The sequence below is a fragment of the Pleurodeles waltl genome, chromosome 4_2, assembly GCF_031143425.1.
Source record: "Pleurodeles waltl isolate 20211129_DDA chromosome 4_2, aPleWal1.hap1.20221129, whole genome shotgun sequence".
Lineage (NCBI taxonomy): Eukaryota > Metazoa > Chordata > Amphibia > Caudata > Salamandridae > Pleurodeles > Pleurodeles waltl.
Genome location: NC_090443.1, coordinates 834,838,254 through 834,864,305, shown reverse-complemented (window position 1 = coordinate 834,864,305; position 26,052 = coordinate 834,838,254). Strand labels below are relative to the sequence as shown.

Genomic DNA, 26,052 nt, shown 5'->3' with positions numbered 1-26,052 from the left:
CCCTGCCCCCTTTCCAGTAATTACTCAACAAGGGCACCCAGAATTTGAGGTAGTAGCTATTTTAGTTTGTAGTTTTATGGAGGCTTGTTACGGCACCTAATTTCATTGAAGACAGACGAAGAATTAGACAGATCATGGTAGTCCCCTTCTTTTGTACACATCCTCAAATTGATCAAGGCCTTCCATTTTTGCTTTTCTCACAACCTATCACCTGTGGTTGAAAGAAAGGGGGCGGGGGAAGTACTGTCATGACTCCCCTCAAATGGTTAAGGGATCTAAAGCATGTCAGGAGTTATAACTTACAATGGTCTGAAAGATGTCAGACAATTCATAAACAAAAGAAGCAGCAATTTAAACAAGGATGTCGAAAGGTATGAAGCACTGCTCTATTGATTCTGTGGCTGAGGAACAGCAGGACGCCCCATTCAGGACAGACTCGGAGTCACACCAATCACAATGCTAGAATTACTGATCTAGAGCTTTCTGGGGCAGTATAAGATTAGTCAGCAGTGACAACCATGTTACTGTGTGTTATATTTGACAGCCTTAGGGTGGTAACCTCTAACTTTTTGCATGCCTCCCTCCATTTTTTTGACACTGTTTTTGCTGGTTTTAGGACTCTTCGCACTTTACCACTGCTAACCAGTGGTAAAGTGCATATGCTCTCTTCCTTTAAACATGGTGACATTGGATCATACCCAATTGGCTTATTTAATTTACTTATAAGCCCCTGATAAAGTGCACTATATGTGCCCAAGGCCTGTTGATTAAATCCTACTAGTGGGCCTGCAGCACTGATTGTGCCACCTACTTAAGTAGCCCCTTAACCATGTCTCAGGCCTGCAATTGCAAGGCCTGTGTGTGCAGTTTCACTGCCAATTCGACTTGCCAAGCCTAAAACTCCCCTTTTTCTACATATAAGTCACCCCTAAGGTAGGCCCTAGGTAACCCATAGGGCAGGGTGCTGTGTAGACAAAAGGCAGGACATGTACCTGTGTAGTTTACATGTCCTGGTAGTGTAAAACTCCTAAATTTGTTTTGCACTGCTGTGAGTCCTGCTCCTTTCATAGGCTAACATTAGGGCCACCCTCATATACTGTTTGAGTGGTAGCTTCTGATCTGAAAGGAGTAACAAGGTCATATTTAGTATGGCCATAATGGCAATAAAAAATCCTGCTGACTGGTGAAGTTGGATTTAATATTACTATTTTAGAAATGCCACTTTTAGAAAGTAGGCATTTCTGTGCACTTAAATCCTTCTGTGCCTTACAATCCATGTCTGGCTAGGTTTAGTTGACAGCTCCCTTGTGCATTCACTCAGACACACCCCAAGCTCAGTCATACTTGTATACATCTGCATATTGAAGGGGTCTTCCTGGGCTGGGAGGGTGTAGGGCATGACACATGTCAAAGGACAGTAGCCTGCCCTCACACAAAGGACTGCCGCAACCCCTACTGGGACCCTGGCAGACAGGATTGAACTGAAAGGGGACCTTGTGCACTTCTAAGCCACTCCTTGAAGTCTCCCCCACTTCAAAGGCACATTTGGGTATTTAAACAGGGCCTCTGCCCCTACCAACTCAGTCACTTTCTGGAGAAGAACCTGAACCAGAACCTGCAATCTGCCAAGAAGAACTGCCTGGCTACCCAAAGGACTCACCTGACTGCTTTTCTAAGAAGGAATGCTGCCTTGCTGCTCTCTGGCTGTGCTGAGAAGTGCTCTCCAAGGGCTTGGATAGAGCTTGCCTCCTGTTCCCTGAAGTCTCAGGACCAAAAAGACTTCATTCCTGCAAGAAGAACTCCCGGTACGGCGAAAATCGATAGAAATGACACACAGCCTGCAGCGCAGTGAGAAAATCACAGCACGCCAAACCAGAATGACACCGCCCGACTTCACAAGGAGAAGATCGATGCAGCACCAGCGTAGCAACCGGAAATTCAACGCACGGCCCACTGGATTGGCTCAATGCCGAGCCATAACGACAGAGCCAAAAACTAAGCAGCTTTGGTATTTGACAACCCCGACCTTCAGCATCACCAGTGGTGGGCTCATAAGAAAGTTTGAGCCTGTTTACTTATCCTATTTATTTATATAGTTATCTATTTATTTACTAAATCAAACTAAACAAAGCTCTGATTAGCCACTGGGAATCAGCAGGCTATTCAGTAGGCTTCTACCAAAGAGATCCACATAGTTGTGTCCCATCAAAGTCTATCTGGCTCTTCACATGCTATGAGACATATAATGCAAACAGAATTTTATTCCTAATCAGTGACACCAGGCTATCTCCCTGTGCATGCCTCTCCCAAAGAATGAAAAGAGTTTACGAAAATACTCGATTTTATAACTTGCAAAATGATTCCTACTGAAGGCCACCGAAACAAGTAATCTATTTTTCCTCTGGGGTGAAAATGTCCCAAAAGTTCACATTTAAGTATAGTTTGCCTACTTATATTAATCCTTATCGACTTAAAATATTGGCACACATTATAGTTGTGTGAGTTCATCATTTCCTTCCATGTAATACAAAAACTAGTTTGTGTTTTTGGAACTGGCACCTCTCAAACAACAGCTTTAGTGTCTTACCAGTCTCTTGTTTTCCACCCAAAAAATCATAATCCAAATATAATAAAAATCCAAAGATATATATATATATTATATATAGATACACACACACACATACATATATATGAGTGTCTATCTATCTGTCTATCTATCTAAATGTACACATACACACACATGCATACACATGTATATATCCAAGTGGAGGTCACCACCAGGTAGTTATAGTTAGATCTGCTTTTTGATAGAAAAGAGTGTTATTTGGTTTGTTAATAACTTTGGCCTCGTTTAATGAATCTTTACCAAACGTTCCCCAAAAACAAGTTCATCCACCACAGCTCCTGCCTGGAAAGTTTTGAGGTAATCTGTCAAGCATGGGTGAGAAAAAAAGGAGGTCCCAAAATGCAAAATCCTCATGAATTTTTCATAAACCTCTTTAGACAAGGCTACATGAAGAACTGCTGAATTAAATTACACCAAATCATCCAGAAGCTACATCTCGGTCCACAGATTGTTTTTTTTTGTGATTTGGTGTAAATCCATTCAGTAGTGTTTCAGAAATGAATGGTCAAAAATTATTGTATACCTGGACAGTTGGGCTTGTGAGAGTCTCTGGAGTGCCAACTTAAAAATAGAACATGCTGATTGGCCCAGCAATCTTGCTCCCGTGGGAGTAAGACATGTGTGAGACTGGGGGCTCTGATTGGCTGTCAGCAACATGAGAGAAATGTTGCTGGCAGCCGTTTCAGGTTTCGGGGGCTTAGTCTCCTGTTCTGAAATTTAAAAAATATATATTATAAAGGGGTAAGGTAGCGATACGCCGACCCCCCTAGGCTCCACAGGGGGACCAAGAGGGACCCCGCCCTGTGCCAAAAAAGAAAAATAATTCAGCAAAAATGCTGTAATCCTGCAAAACCAAAATGGCGGCTGGACTGCATTTAGTTACCTTATGCCTCGGATAGCTCACCCCCCAGGAATGTTTTCATAAATAGGGGGGAGTGGGCCGCACTCCCAGCCTCCAGAGGCTCTGATGAGCCCAACCTCGGGACACAAAGTTGTGAAAATGGGCAAGGGGGCAGAATGGCCCCCCTCCCCGTGCATTGAAAGGCTCCAGGGAACCCACCCCTCTGGCCAACATTACTTTTTATGGGCATGGGGATCATGTTGCCCCGCTCACCGAGCCTTGAGAAGCCCTGGGGAGTTCAGCCCCAGGGCCAAAATTACTTTTTATGGGGAGGGTGGGCCACATGGCACCCCTCCACAAGCCTCAAAAGACTGCAAGGAGTCCACCCCTTGGGTGATTATCTGGAGGGGGTGTGGGCCTTCTTGCTGAGCCATTAATGGCCTCAAGGACCCAATCCTCAAGGGCTAGCTCAGATGGTATGTCCAAGGAAGGCCACCCACGGGACATTGCAGTTTCCATACCTGCACCAGCGCTGTCAAGAAAACCTGTGTTTGCTCTCGCTTGGCTAGAGGATTTTCAAAACTCCTGCCAAGAGGGAGCAAATACCAAGTCTTCTCCTAGCTGGTGGAAGCTGTGAAAATGCTCCCGACCACAGGGAGTGTACTTCAGATCTGTTTCCCTGCCCACGCTGATGCAGGCAGGGAAACAGATCGAAATATAGATCCAGCTTGGAGGGAGGAGCATCAGGAATGCTCTCCCTGGGCGGGAAACAATGCAGGCTACCATTACATGTGGAGAGTTGGACGGAGCCATGGGGGCCTTAAGGGTTCCCCAAAAGCCCCCAACAAAACTATGCTGGGTGCCCTGGGTTGGCACCAGGACACCCACTTTTAAGGAGCTGGACCCCAGGGGATGGGGTCCCGAGGCCTGAAATCGACCCGGAAAGGGTAGCGGCATAGCCCTTCCCCCTAAATAGTAGCAAAAGACCCCAGGGGATGGGACCCTCTGGGCCGAAATCGATTCAGGGGGCATGTGCCCCCCTCCCACTAAATGGCCCTGAGACCAAAAACAACCCAGTGAGAGGGGCTGTATGTGCCTCCCTCACCTTTATTTAAATAAGTGGTCCAATGTGATGGGGCCCCCAGGCTGATAACGACTCAGAGGGGGACTGTGTGGCCCCCTCCCCTTTATTTTTACAAATAGCCATGGGGGATGGGGTCCCCAAGGCTACCACTGCTTGAACGGGGGAAGGGGGGTTGGTGCCCCCTCTCCCCTTTAAATAAAAAAAAAACAGCCCTGGGGTCCCCAGGGGCAGACTCGATAGCCAACTCCCCACTGTGCATGGCCTTTATGTGATTGGATGTTTGGGGGAGTGTTGGCTGTAGGGCCTGGCCAGAGGGTTGCATTTAGGTATGATAAGGACATCGCTGAACTGAAACTACAAGAGAAGAAAGAAATTAACTAACTGGCCTGTAAGTAAATATTAGTAGTCTGAACTGAAGATTATGGACCCTCTTGCAAAGGAACATTATGAGCAGGCCAAAAAAAGAAAGAAGTTGGTTAATTACCTGGTGAATAGTTTGTCAATAGTCAGAAAATAATCCATTTGAGTGCCGAGGACCGATTTAGCTTTTTAACAGTTGTACAGAAGGGCACCTGTTTGTGTTATTTGCTTTTTGTTACACACATTTATACTTTTTTTTAACTGAACTATTTGATCCTTGCAACATTTTTAATTAACTATGCAATAAAGATTGCTTACATACTCGGTATACTGTTAAGTACTAAGGGGAATATTTAAGAGCCCCTAGCACCACCTTAGCGCCTCAGCCTCATTTTTTTTTTTTACGCTAGAGCAGCGCTAAAGTGGCTTTTTCCCTGTGCCATATTTATAAAGTGGGCCAATGCATGCATTGCGCCACTTTGTAAACCCCTGTGACTCATTATGCCTGCGACAGGCATAATGTATGCAAAGGGGTGTTCCAGCGCTAGGAGGCCTGGAAAAATGGCACAGTGAAATACAACAGATTTCACTACGCCATTTTTGGCGTCATTTTTAACACCTGCTCAGAGCAGGCGTTAAAATGACGCTCTCTTAGAAACCTATGGGCTTCCTTGCACTTTGCTACACTAGCATCAAAATTGTTGACGCTTGTGTAGCAAAGCGCCGCAACTGGGTCAAACATTTTGACGCTATTGTGCTAACTACCACCATGGTGAGCCGTATTGTAAATATGGCGCAACCATGGTGTCTTTAGGTCCTGGTAGAAGTGCGCACAAAAAGTAGTGTCTCAGCTCTGATGAGCCACTTTTTCTTAAATATGGGCCTATGTTTCAGAATAATGCACGTGTTTTTTTCTTGTTTTGCAATTTGGCTATGCCCTGGAAGGCTCACCACGGCCTTCTTAAATGGGTATCTGAAAATTGCATATGTGCAAAGAGGTGAGCTAAGTGGTAAGTGGTTTGGTAGCACTTTGCTGAAAGAAACTTATCAATTGAGGTACACTTATTTCAGCATTTTTCATTTTGTTAATTTTTACACCAAAAAACACCTCTCACTCAAAAATCACACAATAGTGTGATAACAATTCGTACAGAGTACATTAAAGAAACAATGCATTAGGCCGCAGTGTGGCGCTGTCCACTTACATTTAGCTCAGCCTCCTCTACTCACGCTCCAACAACATCGCAGTAATCGTTCATTCTAAAAGTGGATTTAAGTAGCCTCCTGTGTGTGACCGGCATACAGAAAGTTCCTGCGCTAAATCTTCGAGAGACCTTCCGTACTTTGTAAGCTGCTTCCTCTGCTGAGCTCAGTTTGCAGGGCGAAACGCCAAAGCAACAGGGAAAGCTGAACAATGTGTTTATACTTAAGTGTTTAGAAGTTTCCAGAGTAAACGTTAATATCCCTAACTTAAGAAGACTCTTTGCTCGGCTGTCTACTGCTTGGCATTGTCGGGAGGGTGGACTTCCGTCGCTCTGAGAATATAATATCACATTTCCATCAGTGCTTTAAATGGGCCGGTACTGTCCGGTACTGAGTACCGGCACTTTTCTATTTTGACCTGAAGAGTACCGGCACATCTCAAGAAAAACGTAATACTTTTAATTGGGGAGTACCGGCACTTCTCAGAAACAAGCAGGTACTCTAGCACAGAGTACCTGCACTTTATTTTTTCCATTTCAAGCACTGATTTCCATGTGATTGGAACACAATATTATGTGGGACAAGGCAGTGTCGGACGCCCACTAACACTTATTTCTGACCACTCGAAGGTAGGGACCGATTCAAACCTGGATCGAAAGACCCGCGCTGGCTCTTGGAGCAAGACTGGGTCAGTTGCTGTTATGACCGCGGACACGGCGTTCTGGAACCCGGGAGTACTTGCAGATATAGGCCCTCATTCTGACCCTGGCGGTCTTTGACCGCCAGGGCGGAGGACCGCGGGAGCACCGCCGACAAGCCGGCGGTGCTCCAATGGGGATTCCGACCGCGGCGGTAAAGCCGCGGTCGGACCGGCACCACTGGCGGGGTCCCGCCAGTGTACCGCGGCCCCATTGAATCCTCCGCGGCGGCGCAGCTTGCTGCACCGCCGCGGGGATTCTGACCCCCCCTACCGCCATCCAGATCCCGGCGGTCGGACCGCCGAGATCCGGATGGCGGTAGGGGGGGTCGCGGGGCCCCTGGGGGCCCCTGCAGTGCCCATGCCACTGGCATGGGCATTGCAGGGGCCCCCGTAAGAGGGCCCCTACATGTATTTCACTGTCTGCTGCGCAGACAGTGAAATACGCGACGGGTGCAACTGCACCCGTCGCACAGCTTCCACTCCGCCGGCTCGATTCCGAGCCGGCTTCATCGTGGAAGCCTCTTTCCCGCTGGGCTGGCTGGCGGTCTGAAGGAGACCGCCCGCCAGCCCAGCGGGAAAGTCAGAATTACCGCCGCGGTCTTTCGACCGCGGAACGGTAACCTGACGGCGGGACTTTGGCGGGCGGCCTCCGCCGCCCGCCAAGGTCAGAATGAGGGCCATAGTCCGAACACGAACCTGTCTATGTTCAGCCAGCAGGCGGACCATCCGTCTAGCACACGGGAGAATATCTTTTAGGAAACATGGCCCAACCATTGGTACATTCTCCTTCCATCCATGAAGGCACAGCCAAATAACTTTAAATTACCCGAAGGAAAAAGCTGAAAACCGATTTGTTAAAATAATCTCATGACAGAGAACTACTCTCACAGCAAATACAATTAGATCCGTGGTGGTGGTCTAGGATGGCCAAAGGGGCAATCTTGTCACGACATGAAACCTCAACATATGAAAACATAAATAATCGAGTCTGTTAGAAGTAAAGATACAGCAGGGAAATAAAGAAGGTCACTCACTGCGTTTAATCGTTCATTTTTTTTAGTGATGAGATATAATCAGTTTTGGTAGCCTTAGTCACTTCTAATTAAGCACTGAAAAAAACTTGCATATGTATTTTCCTCTTATTCAACAACCATCGCCCAGGTTTTAGAACTGTCGCAGACCTGTGGCAAGAATAGAGGCGGCCAGTCAGAAGCGGGAAACCCGTCGGGGGAAATAAAGCGAAAACGCGTTTCAGATGATCACTATTTTCAGAAAATACTCTTATGCTGTACATAAATAACGGTTCAGGAAGCCGACATTTACGCACTAATCACAAATCCATTTTGTTGCTTCCTGCGGGTTGTATTAACACTACAGACCCAAACCACTAAGGTCTGTTTAGGTCTTTCCAAACAAGGCCCCGTGGTGCTGCTATTCTGGCACTATTAAGGTGATAAGTTTGAACTGATCGCTTTCCTGGCGCTCCTAGCCCCGCTCTCCATCACCTGGTTTTTGTGTTTTATTTATTTATTTGCAGACTTACATGGCGCGGACTAAGCCCGTGGGTACTAGATGGGAACTAATTACAAACAAACTCCTTCATCAGCAAACTGGTGAAATACCTTAACCTGTTTTACCACAGGCTGGGTGCCACTCTATCACCCTGAGCTTTATTAACTTATCACCTGGAGCAAGTGAACTGTGGGTTGTTTTGCACAACGTCACATTCGTTGATTATAGGTTTTCAAGATGAGTGATGTCCAACTTTGTTTTATGATTAGGGCTCCTGATTTTATGGGTTTTAATTTGTTTTAACATTTCCGTCTGTATCCATATTTATTTTTTGGCCATCTTATTAGTATTTATCCATATTGATTTTGTGATTAGTGAATAAGTGGAGTTAAAAATGGTACATTTACACATTTATTTAACAGGTAAAGACGCACTCATACTTTGATGACTGTCCCATTTTGGCAAATTCAGCAACCAAATGTAGCAAAACAATTCACCCACAGGTAAAGATTAGCAATTTACTACAAATTTATTTTAGCCTGTGCCTGTATTTAAAAACATCTTAATCTGTTTTTTAACTCCCAATGCAGTCTATCTGCTCATATGTTGTCTTGGATTTCACAACAGACAGCATCCAAAGTCACCCATTAGGAGCACAATTTCCAGTATTTTTCCTGTTTTAAAAATAAATACAGACAGGAAACACATTGGGCCTGATTACGGCCTTGGAGGAGGGGATTACTCCGTCACAAATGTGACCGACATCCCGCCCGCCGTTTTACAAGTTCATTTGTGACAGAGTAATCCCCTCCACCAAGGTCGCAATCAGGCCCATTGTTTCTGTCTATATTTAGCTGGAAAAATCAGTAAAAAATGGAAAACTGGGAGCCTTAATAATGATGGATTTTGTGAACGACTGATTTTATTACAATGCATTTTATTATTACATAATTACAAACACTATTAATAGGTACCATAACAGTTAAAGGCATCTGGGTTTTAGTTCCCCTCATCTTAGTTTACAAAAGATAAGTATCAGTATTTCAGCTAAATACAGTTGTGTTTTGCAGTGATAATTAGTCAATATAATCCAAGGAAGATCCAAATTTAATTTCCTCATTCAACCTCAAGTCAGCAGGGCAGCTGGGAGTCCACCCTGGTTTTTGTGGTATTTCATGTGACATTTGTCACATTTGTGAAGAGCGGTCTAGTCCTTCTGCAGAGCTCGCCAGGAAAGAGGTGGGCTGCCTCTACTAGCCGTGGTTTTCCCCATACTTCTGACACCAGGATAGGGGAGGGTTGATGTTGAAGGAATGCCTTGCGTAGAAGGAGGGAGCATCCAGACCCATAGTATGTCTTACGCTAGGCAGCTCATGCCTACACAATGCTCCCAGCAGTCCCAGCTGGATTTATACCTCTTCCATACTTGCATGCTAAAATCCATCGGAGGCACGTCCTCTAGTTCCAGTGTTCAAGTCTTGGGAGTACAAGCTGGGATTTTTGTTTTTATCTTTGCTCAATCCCTTCTCTATAAATTAGTCCTTATGTTAATTGAAGTCCAGCAGATCTGATCCTTTCTACATTAAAGTATGACTGCTTACTGCTTTCTGTTCAGTCATGTTAGTGGTTCTCACTGGAACTATGGCATAATGCAAAATGATGTCCCCTCCTCCGCAGAATGTGAAGAGGGGCTCTGACTCTGCTGTATATCACAGGTACTCCTGAGACTTGTGCTCAATGGGGGCACCCTGGGAGGTTAGGGTGTTCTCTAAAGGGCGAAGGGGGCTGCTGAAGGGTTGGAGGCTCCCCTTCTGCTCCTGCACTGAAGTATTTTTTTTTATTCACTTGTTATTGCTTTTGTTAACAGTTCTACTAATTTGTGCTCCGTGGTGCAGGTGCTGATGAACTCCCCGTCTTGTAATGACATTACCTATTTTCGGGTTTGACAGGCTTTCCCCTTCGTACTGTACGTTATCACGAACTAAAATGCAAAATGACAAAGGAAATGTCCTTTATGTTCTGAAGAATGGAAAAAATGTAATTTTGATGAACACCACAAACACTGAAATTGAAATTGCTGAATAAAAACTTGATGACCAGCCAAGCTTCACCTACATATATTGTGTCTGAAATGACCCCATGCTTATAACCTTATCTAATCTTGGCACTTCTTTCTCAATTGAGGTCTTTAAATTCTAAATTCAGATTGGGGTTCTAGTTTGGGGGCATCTGATTCAGGTTTGTGAGAGGCCATCGTCTAGTTTATATATCAGCAATGGAATCTTAACAGGGTCTGTAGTCCATATTTAGGTCTGTTTTGAAGGCGTAGCTGTCTGCATACCGATTGTTAGCAGTTCTTCAAAATATGTTACAGAAAATGCTTGACTCCACCCAGAAAAGCATCACTCTCTGACGTCATTCTGGAGACTGATTAATGAATCATTTCACCACTAAGAAAGTGCTTGTGTTGTGATGCATTAGGGGCTATTTTACATCCGAGAAATGTCCAGTCACACATTCGATTCTTTTTCTCTTATATGCATTGGGTAAGGAAAGCAATGTTTTTTTGCATTTCCTTCACTGCAGTAGGTTTATTTATAAGTTTTTGCCAGGATTTGACTGAGAGCCATTATCACCTTACCTTTACTATCACCATGCCTAGCCACCCTTGCAACCACTACTATTACCACCCTCATTCCTACTGCTTCCTCAATTACCACCATCGCTACTACCGCCAACACAATTACCATTACCAACACAACCGTTAACTCTAAAATTACCACCACTACCGCATTTGTGATTGTTTCGTTCGAATGCTTTGCTACATGATAACCGGACATATTGGCTTTGCCAATGCGTGTTCTTCTTTGTCATTAAAACTTAGCCTAATTAAAATGTGGAGATACCTCTATTCAAAAACTATCAATAACATAAAAAATGAAGCAAGAAGGTAGCTCTTTAGGACACACATTTTCCTTAGCCCATTTGGTATCTGCAGAATAATTAGATCACCCTGGCGAGCACAGAAGAGTGCTTCAAGAGAGCTATATCCAAAGTCAGGATTATCCCAAGGACTGTGTGTCTAGTTACTGCTCCTTTTAACTGACTGACAAAATAATGGGAGAAAGACTGCAGCAGAAAGTTTTATTTGAAGAAAATCAAATGGCACCACTGAAAAAGAAAATGTCAGGTTTTGAGAGAAGGTTGTTTAGAAAGGGCTAAGTTGTGAATTCACCACTTGACATTGGAAATGCTTTTGAACTTTACTGGTACAAATTGGGAGACACAGTAATATCCTAAATAGTAATGGAACACTTTGTGCACTGTTGAAACACCGGGTTAAAAAGTCCAAAGGAGGACTGAAAGCCTGAAGTCCGAGAGCTTTGAATATTTACTTTTACCAATGTATCTCCGCTGTGCAATTGTACATTTCACTTTTCCCGAAAATATATTCGTTTACGTGGCCTAAGTGCATGACTTTTCTAGGTTGTGCACATGTGTATGTAAGCTGTGGTTTTGGGCAACCTTAGTGGAATCAACAATGACCAATATGGTACCTACAATACAGTGATGAAATAGTTGGTTGTTCACATAGAGAACACATCGACTGTCTTGTATAGCCGTATTTTGAGTGTGCTCCATTTTCTTGCCCAAATCTAAAACAGATTTTAATGAATTACTGACTAAATGCCACTCCTTAGATGGCTGTACCGTGTCTTTAAAGTAACTGTGAGCATCATCGTGTAAGGCCTCGTGGTCGTTTTTGGGCCGTCTTTTTACTGTTGATTTCCCTGATACAACCACAAGCATTACCCACAGCAACCACAAATGCATGCAGCCCCCCATACCTCGAAAAACTCCCTATAGAGCACGTCTGTATAAAGTAAAAACTGCCCGATTTGTAGAATGAAGGCCACTTTTTAAATTACCCCTTTTCTAATGGGGGACACTTTTATTTTGTTGCTCTGGCCTATTCTTTGACATAGTAAAAGCCTGAAGGTCAGAATACATATCAATTATTTCCATTAGTTGAAATCCCAAACAAGGTAATTGGGTATTGTATGAAATTCATATTTTTACCGTAATCCCAGGGATTTTCAGATATTTAGAGACCTCGATAGCTAGTGAGTTTGACTTTTGATTGTTGAATGAAATACCAACAAGTTCCTCAGGGGTTGCATCATTTCTTAAATTGTGCCGTTTGGTTATTTAATTGGCATATTTGTCTTTTCTGGCATTTTTATAAATTAGGTTAAAAATGTCAGTTTGCAGCAAACCTTTCACTACACACATCTGGAGGAAAGCTAATTACTTGAGTTGAGAAGCAGCCTAGCAAATACAGCAGGCCAGGCAATGGGGTGCATCGATTTTCTGGACAGAGCTCAGTAATAAATTCCATACTTCGGGGGCAAATAACCCGAAAGACCCCCAGAGAGATCTTTTAACACATGAAATGACCAGAAGATTGGTGGCAAAGGATCCTAGAGGGGCGGCTAGTTCGAATGGTATCAGGTGCTTCTGAATGATTTGGAGATCAATATGGTGGAACGACCTGAGGTAGAAGCATAGCGTTTTTAAAAAGGATGCATTCGTAAATGGAAATACAATGCAAGGGATGAAGATGGTGAGTTATGTGTTGGCAGCATGGAAGATTTAAAACAAGGAAAGCTACTGCATTCTGGATCCTCAGAAAAAGATTTGTTACATAGAGGAGGCGCCCCAGTTACAATGTGTTACAATAGACTATTTTGGACGAGGTAAGTGCTAGCGCTAACAATTTCCTGAGAGACAATGAGAGCACTTTTCTTAAAACATGTAGTAAAAATAAGTATGATGCTGCGAGATTAGGGGCACATGTACAAAACTTTTTTTCCAGTCGCAAACAGGTCAATTTGCAGAATTGGTCCATTTGCGACTGGAAAAATGCTTTTTGGATGTACAAAGAACAAATTGAGATTCAGTAAATTGTTACTGAATCACAATTTGGGTTTTGCGATTCAATAGTAGAAAGGGGCGTGTTGAGGGCATCCCTTCCGAATGCCCAATCATAAAGGTATGTGTTAGACTTTTCATCCTTGGCGTGGTCTCTATTAACTTTTTTGCCTCTGTTCCCCAGGTTGTTGATGTGTGCTCGACTCTGATTTTGCTGTATTTGTTACTCTGGGCCATATACCACTGCTATCCAGTGCTAAAGTGCAAGTGCTCCTTTACAAAATGTGTATGTAATTGGCTTATCCATGATTGGCATATTTGGTTTACTAGTAAGTCCCTCGTAAAGTGCACTGGAGGTGCCAGGGCCTGTAAATCCAATGCTACTAGTGGGCCTGCAGCACTGGTTGTGCCACCCACATGAGTAGCTCTGTAATCATGTCTCAGATCTGCCACTGAAGTGTGTGTGTGTGTGTGTACAGTTTTAACTGTAAATTCGACTTGGCAAGTATACCCACTTGCCAGGCTCAAACCTTCCCTTTTCTTACATATAAGGCACCCCTAAGGTAGGCCCTAGGTAGCACCAAGGGCAGGGTGCAGTGTATGGTCAAGGTCGGACATATTGTAATGTGTTTTATATGTCCTGACAGTGAAATATTGCTAAATTCGTTTTTCAGTATTGCAAGGCCTGTCCCTCTCATAGGTTAACATGGGGGGCTACCTTTAAATCTGATTAAAGTGTGGATTCCCTTTGGGAGCGGATGGACATGTGGAGTTTGGGGTCTTTGAGCTCACAATTTAAAAATACATCTTTTAGTAAAGTTGATTTTAAGATTGTGCGTTTGAAAATGCCACTTTTAGAAAGTGAGCATTTTCTTGCTTACACCATTTCTGTGACTCTGCCTGTTTGTGGATTCCCTGTCTGGGTCAGTTTGACAGTTGGGCTGTTTGCACCTCACACTAGGCAGTGACACAAAAGGAGCTGGGGTGTAGTCTGCATTTCCTGATGAGCCATCTGAGCTGGGGGGGGAGGAGTGGTCATGTACACCTGAAAGGGCTGTGCCTGTCCTCACACAATGCAGTCTCCGACCCCCTGGTGAGTGTCTGGGGACTGGCCTGAGCAAGGCAGGATTTCACATTCAAAAGAGACTTTACTTTGAAGAAGGCCTACTTCAAAGGAGAAATTGGGTATAAGAAGGGCACCCAAAACCACAGACTTTAGAACACTTCTGGAAACAAGAGGAACCTCTGCCTGGAGAAGAGCTGAAGAGCTGAGGAAGAAGAGCTGCCCTGCCTGTGACTGTGCTTTGTGGAGCTATCCTGCAGTTGTTGCTTCTGCCAGAGTAAGAGGGCAAAGACTGGACTTTAGGTGCCTTCCATCTTGTGAAGAAATCTCCAAGGGCTTGATTTAGAGCTTGCCTCCTGTTGTTTGAAGTCTGAGGTACAGCAAAGACTTCTGACTCCCAGCACCTGGGGTCTCTGGAGAGACTCCTGCTCTGACAAGTGGTGCCCTATCCAGTCCCAGGGCCCTTGAAAGGAAAGCTGGTGGAAATTCAAGGAAACTGACTCCGGACGACTTCGGACCGATGCCGCTGCTAAATCCGGTGACGCTGCCTGCAACTGACTCCGTGATCTTCGCTGGAACGCGACGACATTCACAGACCTGACATCAATGTAGCCCCGCTGAAGTCCGCGACTCAGTGGAAGTCGCCGCACTACGTCGTGACCGACGCCGCTCGAAGTGCGCGGATTAAACGTTTCGCACAGATGCCACGATCCCCGACTTTGCGCATCAGCTTGTTTTCACTCTTCACCAAAGGTACTGTACTTGGGGGTCTACTCGACTCCGTGTCCGGCGCCGCTGAATGTCTTGTGACTGAAATGCAGTTGCAAAACATTTGCAATTTACCACAAATTTCAAATTGGTGGCAACCCATTCACAAATGTCTCTGGGGATCCCTTCCCCTTTGAGAATGGTTGGAAAAATATTTTCTAGGAGCAGGCAGTGGTCTCATGGACCACTGCCTTCTCTTAAAAAAGGAAACTTAAATGTTTTATTTTTTCTTTTTAAACACAGCCCATTTTCGTTTAGGTGAAACGGGCTGCATTTAAAAAAAATGCTTATTTAAAAGCAATTGCAGTCATGGTGGTCTGCTTATCCCTGCAGGCCACCATTCCTGTGATTTTTGCAATTCCCAATTGGATCACAAAGCAAGACCTACTGCATGAATATTAAAGAGGTGGATCTGGTTGAGACCCACTGGGAATCACAAATTAAGCTCAAATGTTTTTCATACATTTTAAATTGTCATATCCTAATTGCGATATGCATAAAAATCGCAATTAGGAAATCTTGGTACTTATATAGACCCCAGTGATTTGTTGCTGGAAGGTTAAGTGCTGATCAAACATAATACCTACATTGGAGGCATGTATAACTGGTATAGGAGCATTGTTCATGCTGGACGGCCACCAAATTTCGAAGTACGAAGTTTCATTACCTAGAGAGATGACTTCTGTTTTATTAGCATTTAATTTTAGTTCATTTTGCCCATTCATGAGAGAATGTCTGTCAGGCAGCATCTTAGATGGTCACAGACTCCTGCGGTCCATCTTCCTGTCCCTAGTCCACATATCCGCATCTGCAGAAGCAACATTGGAGGACGCTCCTTCTCCTACCTCGCTGTGAAATCCTGGAACAGGCTCCCCCTCCCTCTCTGGACCTCACCCTCTCTACAGGAGTTCAGAAGGGGCTACAGACATGGCTTTTCAATTGGTGCCTCCCTAGCAGCTTGGACCTTGGCAACTGGATACCCTCATGGGTGACAAGTGCGCTCTACAAATACTAATTGATTGATCCATTGACAGAGAGTTGTTGAGATGGTAGAAGTGCCGAAGGAGAAGATTGCCTGATTATGGATGGCATAGCAATTGAAACTCAGTCCATGACCTGTGATTAAATGAGGAAGAGGCACTGGATAGAGATCAAGTAGAGTGGAGTCTAGGATAGAGCCCAGAGGAATGCCATAAGGCCATAGATGTATAAAGGACTGATGTGGTGGAAAGGATATTGCTTGAGTACACTTACGTACCAAAGAACTAAACCAGTCTAAGGCAATGTTTTTGAACTCTGCAGGTGGTATCAAATGCTGCAGAGAGATCAAGGGGTACAATTACTCCTGACTTACCTCGCCCCCAAATGTTCCTAAAGTCATCAAGCACCTCAAGTATAATGGACTCAGTGTCATGGCTGGGTCTGAATCCTACTTGTGCTTCATCACGGTGGCCATGGTGTTCCAGAAAATTTGAAAAGCTGTTTATTAGCAATCGCTTTGGTAATTTTGAAGTCTTAATGCAGTAGTGAAATAGGATGGAATTTGGCAAGATTCCGAATATATATTTTTTTTTACTAAGGCCAGGCGACTCAGACAATTCCCAGCACTGAGGGAAGAATGGCTGATCTTCCGCATTTCTTCTGTTTTGTATGGGGATACACCTCCATATTCAATTTTTTTTGCCTCATAGTTCCAATCCTGCCTTTCTGATTTTGTTATGAAACATATGTAAATTCTCTTGGCCACATCTTCTTTTATATATTTGATGTTTCTAGGCCAATTTCCCCATGTCCAAGCACAATTGTACAATACTCTTTTTTTATAAATCTTTTTATTCAAGTTTTGTTGCCATTTTTAACCATTAGCACATTGTATCATTCACACATTGACAGGATCAATCAGTTATAACAAATCTGGTGGAGGTATACTAAAGAATGCATACAGTTATACATCATATCCTTTGATTCAGGACAGCCGCGTTACACGTTTTATGTGTGTGTCATGTGGGTCTGTTTTAGCTAAAGTATCTCTCAATATAACTGAGTACAAAGACAGATTGCAACGAAAACGTTCATCCCACATCCACAGGCTTCTATCTGATAAACAGGACCGGCAGACCAGCATGGCATGCATGAACAGCACCTCTGTTGCATAATGAATGTGTTCACAAAGCTCGATTTAACAAGTGATAACAATAGTAACCAGAACCAAAGCTACATCTCGCCCTCATACAACCCCCGCCGCACACTTAGCGATTCCACCCAGACCCCACCGCTTGCCAAATACAGGAGCATACCACAATTCAAACTGCCTACACTAAAGGAGTACCTTTAACAGGATTAGGAACTGCTCCCCACACTCCACAAACAACACATTATGAGTGTTGCACCCCTAGGTTCTCAAATTATCAGCAGTTGTATCCTGTAAAGACTTAAGCTCAGTAAGCATGGTGTCCCAGCTAGTAGATAAAGGATACTTGTGGCAACCCAGCGCATCCTTGCTCCTCAGTGCCACCCCCTCAGCCTTTGCCCGCATCAGAAAAGACCTCAGCCAACCCCTCGAAGGCAGAGGTTCAGACGCCTTCCACCTCCTGGCGAGGAGGCGTTTTGCTGTTAGCAAACCCAGGTCTAGGCAACGTGTAGTCGTCATGTGCCTCCTGGATCTGGGGAATAAACCCAGTAGGCAGGCCTCCCATACATTTAAAGCTGGGGGTGTCCTCCAGGTAGAAAGGGAAGTGAGCACATACTGACAGTAGGCACCCAGTAAGGGGCAAGACCACATCATGTGCAGGAAATCGGCCGCAACCAGCGCATATATAGGACAGGACATATCCGTCCGGTGAAAGTACATATTAATCTTCTCAGGGGTGAGGTACACCCTGTGGAATATATAGAATTGGATCAGGCGGAAGCGCGCATTCCGTGGGACACGCATGGGGCCTGTCTGCACCATTCCCCACTCCCTGTCCATGAAGGGTCTAGTGAGGGTGTCTTCCCAACGGGCACGCAGCTCAGCATGTGCAGTCATGGTATGAATTTGTAGTGCACTAGCTAGCCATTGAACCTGGTGTGTGTCACGACCCATAACCTGCATGCATTGGACCATTAGGTAGGTTGGGATTCCGCCGGTACATCTCCCCAGTGAAGAGCCAAGGATGTCTTCAAGGAATTATACAGCAAAAATTGACCCGCTAGTAACCCAGTCTCTTCCACCAGAGTGTCGAACGGAAACAGTGTGCCCTCTCTATATGAATCTCCTAGTGAGTGTATACCAGCTGCATGCCATGTCTCTAGCTCTGCTGATTACGTAAACGTGGTATTCCTAGGGGTGCCCAATAAAGGCAGCACTGGCGCATAAGGAGTTATCAGGCGTGTAATCTTTAAGCTCCTACGATAGCAGCAGTGCACCACCCCTAAAAGAAGAGAGTTTGGTACCCTGGTACCTGTATTGAGGTGGAATAAATCAGATATGCTAGCCAGTGTCCATTGAGGCCTCGTCGTGGCCGACAAATTATGACCTGAAAGCCAATAGGATGCCCATTGTAATTGTGCAGCCAAATAATAGTGTTCTAGATTAGGCACAGCCAGGCTGCCCCTATCCAGTGGTGCATATAGTTTTGCCAATGCCACCCTGCAGCGACCAGCGCCCCGGATGAACTCTTTTATCCTGGATTCCAAGTCCCAGAAAAACTTTACCGGTACATAAATGGGTAGGTTGGAGAAGTAATAGAAAAGACAGGGAAGCACTACCATCTACAGGAGGGCCACTCGTACCGCCACAGACAACTGTAGCGTCTGCCAGAAGGTCATTTGTGCGCAGATGGAGGGGACCACGTTCATAATGTTGCCATTATGTAAGTCAGTATCTGAGTGATATATTCGAACCCCAAGATTTCTGAAGGACTTGGGTTGCCAAAGCACCGGGGTACCAGACAGGTGCAGGGCTGGGTCTCCTGGGTCTGGGTGAAATGGGAATAGACACAACCTACCCCAGTTAACTCGTAGGACCGATAGTGAGGAAAAAAGTTGCAGCACTTCTGCTACCTCAGCAGGCACTCTGAGATAGATCTAAAACAAAGCAGTAGATCATCTGCATAGAGGGACACGACGTGCAGACCGTCCCCCAGTGGAATGCCCCAATTTGCCCCATGACGGCAGAGCTCCGCTACCAGTGGCTCTATAGCTAGTGAAAACAGTAAGGGGGGGAAGTGGGCAGACCTGCCGAGTGGTTCTGCCCATTAGTATCGGATACAAGATAGCCGAGCCAGTACGCACTCTAAATAATGGCTGAGTATATAATAGCTTCACTAACCGCAGGAAACCAGGGCCAAAACCATATTGTGTCAGGACCTGAAATAAGAAGGCCCACTCCAATGAATCAAAGGCCTTTTCAAGGTCCAGCACCAGGCATCTGACATCTGGCCAGGCATGTGTAGAGTATCCCATTACCCGGAAAAAGTGCCAGATTTTCAAGGACGCGCTGCAAGTGGGCACAAATCCATTTTGGTCTGAGTGGACCAACTGGGGAACCAATGGTGCCACGCGTGCGGCAAGCACCTTAGCCAGTACCTTATAGTCTGTGTTAAGCATAGCCAGAGGCCTATACGAGCCCAGTGAAGTCGGATCGTGACCAGGCTTTGGGAGAGAAATCAGCAGTGCTTTGCGCTGCGAAATAGAGAGCTCACTCGCAGTGAGCGCCTCCTTGTACACTTTCAGGAGGCGGGGGCAAGCAAATGCGCATAAGTCATGTAAAACTCAGTTGGGAGTCTGTCAGGGCCAAGGCTCTTGCCAGTGGCTAAAGCGCGTATACTTTCCTGCAAATTTGGATAATGTTAGCGGCTCCTGTAAGTCCAGTTGGTGATCTTCCGTGAGATGCGGCAGATGCAACGGAGTAAGGAGAGTATCGTACTCCCCTGGCAAAGGAGGAGTAATGCGTGGCAATGAGTTGTCCACGCCAGCACCTCTGCAGCCTGGTGGCCTCCGTCAGAAAGAAATGCATTTCCCGTAGGAACCTGATATGTACTGAATGTCTTTTCAGAGATGAATAAATAGCGTAGCGGCATGCTGGTATATGCATACCCCTTACATTTAATGTGAGTATATTAATTGTTGCCATGTGTGCGGTGTATGAAAGCGAATATAGAATTGTGAAAGGGGTGAGGACCTGTGTACCTCGCAGGCGACGGACTTGGCGGAGGGCGAGAGTGACAGCACCTAACAACAGACCAATAAAACAAAGCCAAAACAAAAAGTGCCAACACAACTAGTACAAATACCATAAGAGTGGAGAGACACACTGCTCCCGCCCAAACTTCCAATCATACTGTCATGGTTGGGCTAACACAGCAGAGAGAAAAAGCCTATGGGGGAATTCACGCAGGGAAAACTCACACTAAAGACCCAATCCAGTATTGCTGCTCGGTCGGTGCCACAAGGGGGCATTAAGACGGCTACCCGTAACCCCCCCGGAGCCAAAACATCCAGTTTCCGCATGGTCAACCAGAGAAGCATCACTCACAGGGGGGGGAAGGTCCTGACACAGCAGGGGGGGAGGTAGGGAGATCCCTCCCCAAGAGGAGCAGCGATCGGGGGAAGCAGAGGTTCAAAAAAGAGTATGCAATTGCCCCTGAACATGTCACTGGCCATCAGCTTTTGGTTGCACTCTGGCAGCTCTGTGTAATCGCAGCGCACCCACCCCACATAAGACTGCACAAACTCGCTACTCAAACAATATCATCTGCCGTCTGTGGTGTCACCACCGGTGAAGTAACTGTCCCAGTCTCTGAAAGGCTCCCACTCAATGAGTCTTCATCCCTACCGGCAGTGTCCGTCCCCTCCTCCTCCTCCTGGTCTGAGCCACGGGTGGGGTTCCCAATGGCCACCGCCGATTGTAGTGCACTTCTCCTGTCCCGTATGATCTGCTCAAGGTCCGGAGCATGCAACAGTCGTTGCACAGTTGTTCCTCCCCGGACATTGGCTCGACGGCAGTGGGGCCTCATCCTACACTCCCCATCCCACGGCTCTGATGTAGTAGGCCATCGGGCCCGGTCCGTCGCCTCCAGCCAGTCCCACGCCACCTCGGGGGCATTGAAAAATGTTGTCTGCCCTTGAGCCACCAACCAAAGTTGTTCCAGGAAAAGAAGAAAGTACTTCAAGCTGAGAGTGCATAGCTGCCACTTCACCGCCATGAAGGAGCTCCTTTGCTTTTGCACAGACATCGTGTACTCCGGGAACAGCATTACCTTGACGTTTTCCACCTGGATACTTTGCAGGGACCCCGTCATACGTAAGATGGAATCTCTATCGGCATAGTGTAATAGGCAAAAAAAGGAATGTGCTTGGACACATCCCTGGCAGCTAGGGACTCGCTGGCACCCTGTGCACCCGTTCAACAGTGAAAAAGGGTGTAAGCGCTTCAGCAGGGACCAGTTCTTTTATCCATTTTTCCACATAGGACACTGGGTTGTTCCCCTCGACCCCTTCTGGCAGACCCACCACTCACATATTGTTTCTCCGGGAGTGCCCCTCTGAGTCTTCTACCCTGCACGACAAGAACGCCAATCTGTCCAGCAGCCATTCTATAGAGGCCTCAACTTTTTGAGTTTTGGGGGTAAGTTCGAGTAAGGTGCGCTCCATGGAGTGTGATTTGTCCGCTAATTTCCGCTGGTCTGCATGTAGCAGGGTAAGGTCAGTTGCCACAGTGTCTATCTTTTGCTCCAGGGACATTCTGGTATGGTCCAATGAGGCTCCGAGGCTTTCCACCACCTCCAGTACCGCATCTAATTTGTTGTCTAGTGTGGATGAGGAGCCTGCGCCCCCAGCCAAGGAGCCACCACTTGTCCCAGTGCGCAGCCGGCCCATGCTGCAGGTGGTCGGGAGCAGATTCCCTTACTTTCGCTCGGGGAAGAGGATGATGCATAGCGTGACAGCCACGTCTCCACAGGCCGCCCCCCCGGAACAGCGTAACTCAACCAGGCACCACTGTGCGGTCCCAGATCCGATTTTTAGATCCCACATGGCTAGGGCGTACGGAGGGGTCTCCAGTGTCTGTACCCCCAGCTGCACCTCAGTATTGGTACATCAAACCTGTTTCTGGTTGGCACTGCCTTCAGTAGCTTCCCAACTCCTTTACCGCTCTGTTATTGTGGAGCAGACAATAATCAGCACCCCGCCCAAAACACCTCACTGCCGAAAAAGGGGGGTATAGCCTCCAGTCTGTGTCATGCTCCACACCTTGTTCCTTGGGACACCTCGGCAGCAACCTCTCTCCTTGTCCCCCTCCGCCTCTCAAACCCGGGTCCCCTCACCTCCAGTGACGCCTTCATCCTTAAGTTCCTACCTCTTCTTTTTTAGTGGTGTCGTGTGACCTTCCTATGGCATCCCAATCTGTAAGCGGTTGTCACAGCAACATCACAGCATCCGCTGCTGCTGCTGAAACCTGTAAACCTAAGTCTCCAAACCTATATTCAACTGGTCTGTACCTCATACTCATCTGTGGTCTCCAAAATCCCTTACAGCTAGTGCGCTGACTTGCCATACGTCCACCAGCATAACCGACCATACGACTCACCCATGTGCAGAATCCAGTCCGAGGGTGAACTTCAGTCAAGTATTTCTGCCTGGCTCCCTTCCCTGATTTCTATAGTGAGCAGGTAGTTATCATTTCTCATCCTTCTAGGCATTAAGAGCCAGCACAGACCTTTATCGGGTCTTCTTACCAGGAGCACAACAGTTTCTACAGAGCATTGAATTTACTATAATTCTATAGCATCAATAACCTTATTCCCATCAAGACAGATGGCATGACTTGGCCTTTAAATGATTCATATGATCCATTAAATCGCAGACCAGTAAAGCATGATCTGACAAACATACCTTTCATTTATCCTTCCTGAACCAATTTAACAATCTATTTACGTTGTAACCATTGAGAGGCACTGGGCCCAGTCTAAAATTAAGTGGAAGGTACATCATACGTGATCATACTGAATGCTATATTCTATGACCCTAGAATGTAAAGGCCAGCTAGACTAGGGATAAGCTGAGAAAGAATTCATTTCTGGAGGTTTCCATAAGAATATTGGCCAGTATTTAATTCTATTTTCTTTATTATGAAGGGAGGGTCCGGACTGTTTGATTCTACAAACCAAACACCACTCAACAAATTAACATCAAATGACTTGGCAAGCAATAATCGTCTTGCCAGTTAAAATTGAATTCTAATCCTATGGCATTGGATCTCCTATTAGTGATAGATGCAATTCACCGTTCAGTATCTACAGAGGATTTAGTAGATTAATGTCTTGCCTGAGAAAAACGGGAATATAGAATGACTCTTCTCTATGGTTACATTTCCATTCAATTTACCAGGGCATAGCGGAATTTGTTCAAACATCCCTTTCAGTGCAGACCAAATATACACCTAAAAGCTTCCCATGACTTTTTATACAAGTGTCATAATGTGGTTTAATAAATAGACAATGAGATCTCCACCACTGATCAGTCATAGGAAGACCATTATTCAAGTGCCACCAGAAAACAATTCCTGTGACGGTGAGACCAAAAGCTCAAACTCATGTAATATTTTAAATTAAAGACTAACAGATGACTACATCTTTGTTTGCATATCTCTGATACCTGGTAGCCGTGCTGATGAGATGACGCACTGACCACAAGCTTGCTGCTGGGTTGGGCTTTAATACAAGTCATAGAGATGCACTTAGTAGAGTTTCAATCACTGATTTTTCTCAGTCACAGCCAACCATATGCTTAGCACAGATCACTCCTACATCACTGTCCTCCTTTGCTTTTCATCTTGAATGCAGATGTATTTTTATTTGTACATATATATATTTAATCAAATCTCACCTGGCCTCAAATCCATTATCTCTATTGTCGCTTCAATATTTTGCCCCAGCACTGCATTCTTTGGTTTACTTAAGATGATTTTAATAATTTCGTTGTTTTCCTCAAGACCATCATTCTTAATATAGACATTCCAAGACTTTGTAGAAACACCTAAAGCAGGCAAAAAATATTATTTATTTCCCAATAACATTTTCTCACAGTATGAAAAATGCAATTTGTCGGCACATCTCAGAACAAACAAGCGTAGGGACTTCAAAGCTCAGTTGATCTAGAACTCAATGGGCACAGAGGTGAATAAATAAATGCCTTTCACGAAGCAGAATGCGATTGTTGTACCTTTTAGCTCATCATACACTTTATGACAATCGTGAATATTTCTGAACCTATTTTTTTGTGCAGCATTCTGTATTAAGAGGGAAAACCTCAACTGGCTATAAATCCTCTTGTACCATCAGGTAGGCAAAATAGAAATACTTCCCATATAAGTTATGACGTTGTAAAGCCATTTGTCTCCCGCAACTTGTCTCCCACAGCTTTGATTACTATTACTTCGACATGACCAATATTTCGACCAGCTACATTGACTTTTCCATTTATTTGACCTGATCTACTTTTTGTAAATATTTATTTATTGCATTTTCATTTCGAACATGGCACACAGGTGGAAGACTGCAAGAGCACAAAGTGGGATCAAAACATACTGAGAAGTACAAAATACTTAGAGGGTGCAAACAGATACAACCGATAAATCAGGAAATCTCAAAGAGACACACTCAAGAGAAATTGTAAACGTGATGCCAGCAAACAGACATATAGGACAATATGCAGAATCCGCGTGACCCTTATAAACGTCTAACATGGAGGTAATACAATGCGGGATAATAAACAACGACCTGACCTGCAAGTAGGACAAGGGCACCGGAAAGGACAGTTGTAAACAATGTCGCCAACACTGTCCACAGTGCAGGGTGGTTCTCGGAAAATTCAGTTTGTGCGGGGCGTAGGTATACTCCGGAGGGGAGATGTGAGGAACAACAAAGAGCCATGTTGGGTGGCAGAGAAGGATGGCCACGTGTCCTCAAACATTTCCAGCTAATCCTGCAACCTATATATTGATTGCAGTGGGTTGCAGTGACAGCCGTGTGCGTGGGGGGAGGGGGGGGCACACTTTGTTTCGAGGGTCTCAAAATAGCCATTTGGTCATCAAGAGTGCCTTGTCCATCCAGTGTTTGCATTGTTGAGTAAAATAAGGAATGTCCAGAGTATGGTGGAGGAGTAAAAGTTGTGGGGACAGCAGCATGTTCAATATATTGGAGGTGTTCATAGTGGAAATAACTTGATCCTGGAACATACGATGGAATGCGCGTGAGTATACCAGGTGTAGAATGTCACTTTTGGTATGATCACACCTCCAAACAGGCCGAAGTATGGGCTAGATTGCCCTTTTGCAGCTTGTAGTGGGACACATGCTAGTCTTGCAAGAGCTAAAGAAGCACGGTTTAAGCCTTGCCTCTAAAAACCCTCTATCATGAGTGCTGGGTAGTTCCACCCAGTCATCCCGAATAATTCTTTCCACAATCTGCCAGACCATTTCTCCTGCAGAAACAAAGTTGCCACGAGCATTTTGCAGCCCAGACCTCACACCCGTAAGTGCCCCAGTTTTTTAGATGGGCGTAAAACATTGAATATGGGAGACACTCCAAAAGTGGTTGCAATGCCTGCTATACACAGTAGGACAATGCCTGCCATTCACAGTAGGACAATTGTAGGGAGAGCCACCGCTGCCCATTGTCCAGGATGTATTCTTTCTTCTAGGAAATGAAAGATTTACAGGATCCATGCTTTGCAGCTGGTCCACCGTGAGAATGCCTTTGTCAGACCAGCTCTTCCAGTCTATCGTGTCACCGCCTATTATTTGAAATGAGGGCACTTTCATGTAGGAGTGGATGTACACATATTTATGTGTCAGCTCCCTGGTCCGTGCCCCCGACTTCAATAGTGGGTTTGCGATACTCTCTTCTGAGGTAAGAGCACTGTACAGCAGGAATGCGTCGGCTTGTCCAACTGCTTGACTCTGCTCAATTGGTACCCAGTC

General features: G+C 45.4%; 1 protein-coding gene across 2 annotated transcripts in view; it reads right to left on the bottom strand.

Annotated features, from left to right (window-relative positions):
• LOC138293366 (FRAS1-related extracellular matrix protein 1-like) overlaps window positions 1-26,052 on the bottom strand; it is an 892,846-nt gene that overhangs the window by 130,018 nt on the left and 736,776 nt on the right. For both annotated transcript variants that reach the window (XM_069232561.1, XM_069232560.1), the window contains exon 30: window positions 23,958-24,107. In XM_069232561.1, coding sequence (XP_069088662.1) covers window positions 23,958-24,107 — 150 coding nt within the window. The remainder of the gene's footprint in view (window positions 1-23,957; window positions 24,108-26,052) is intronic.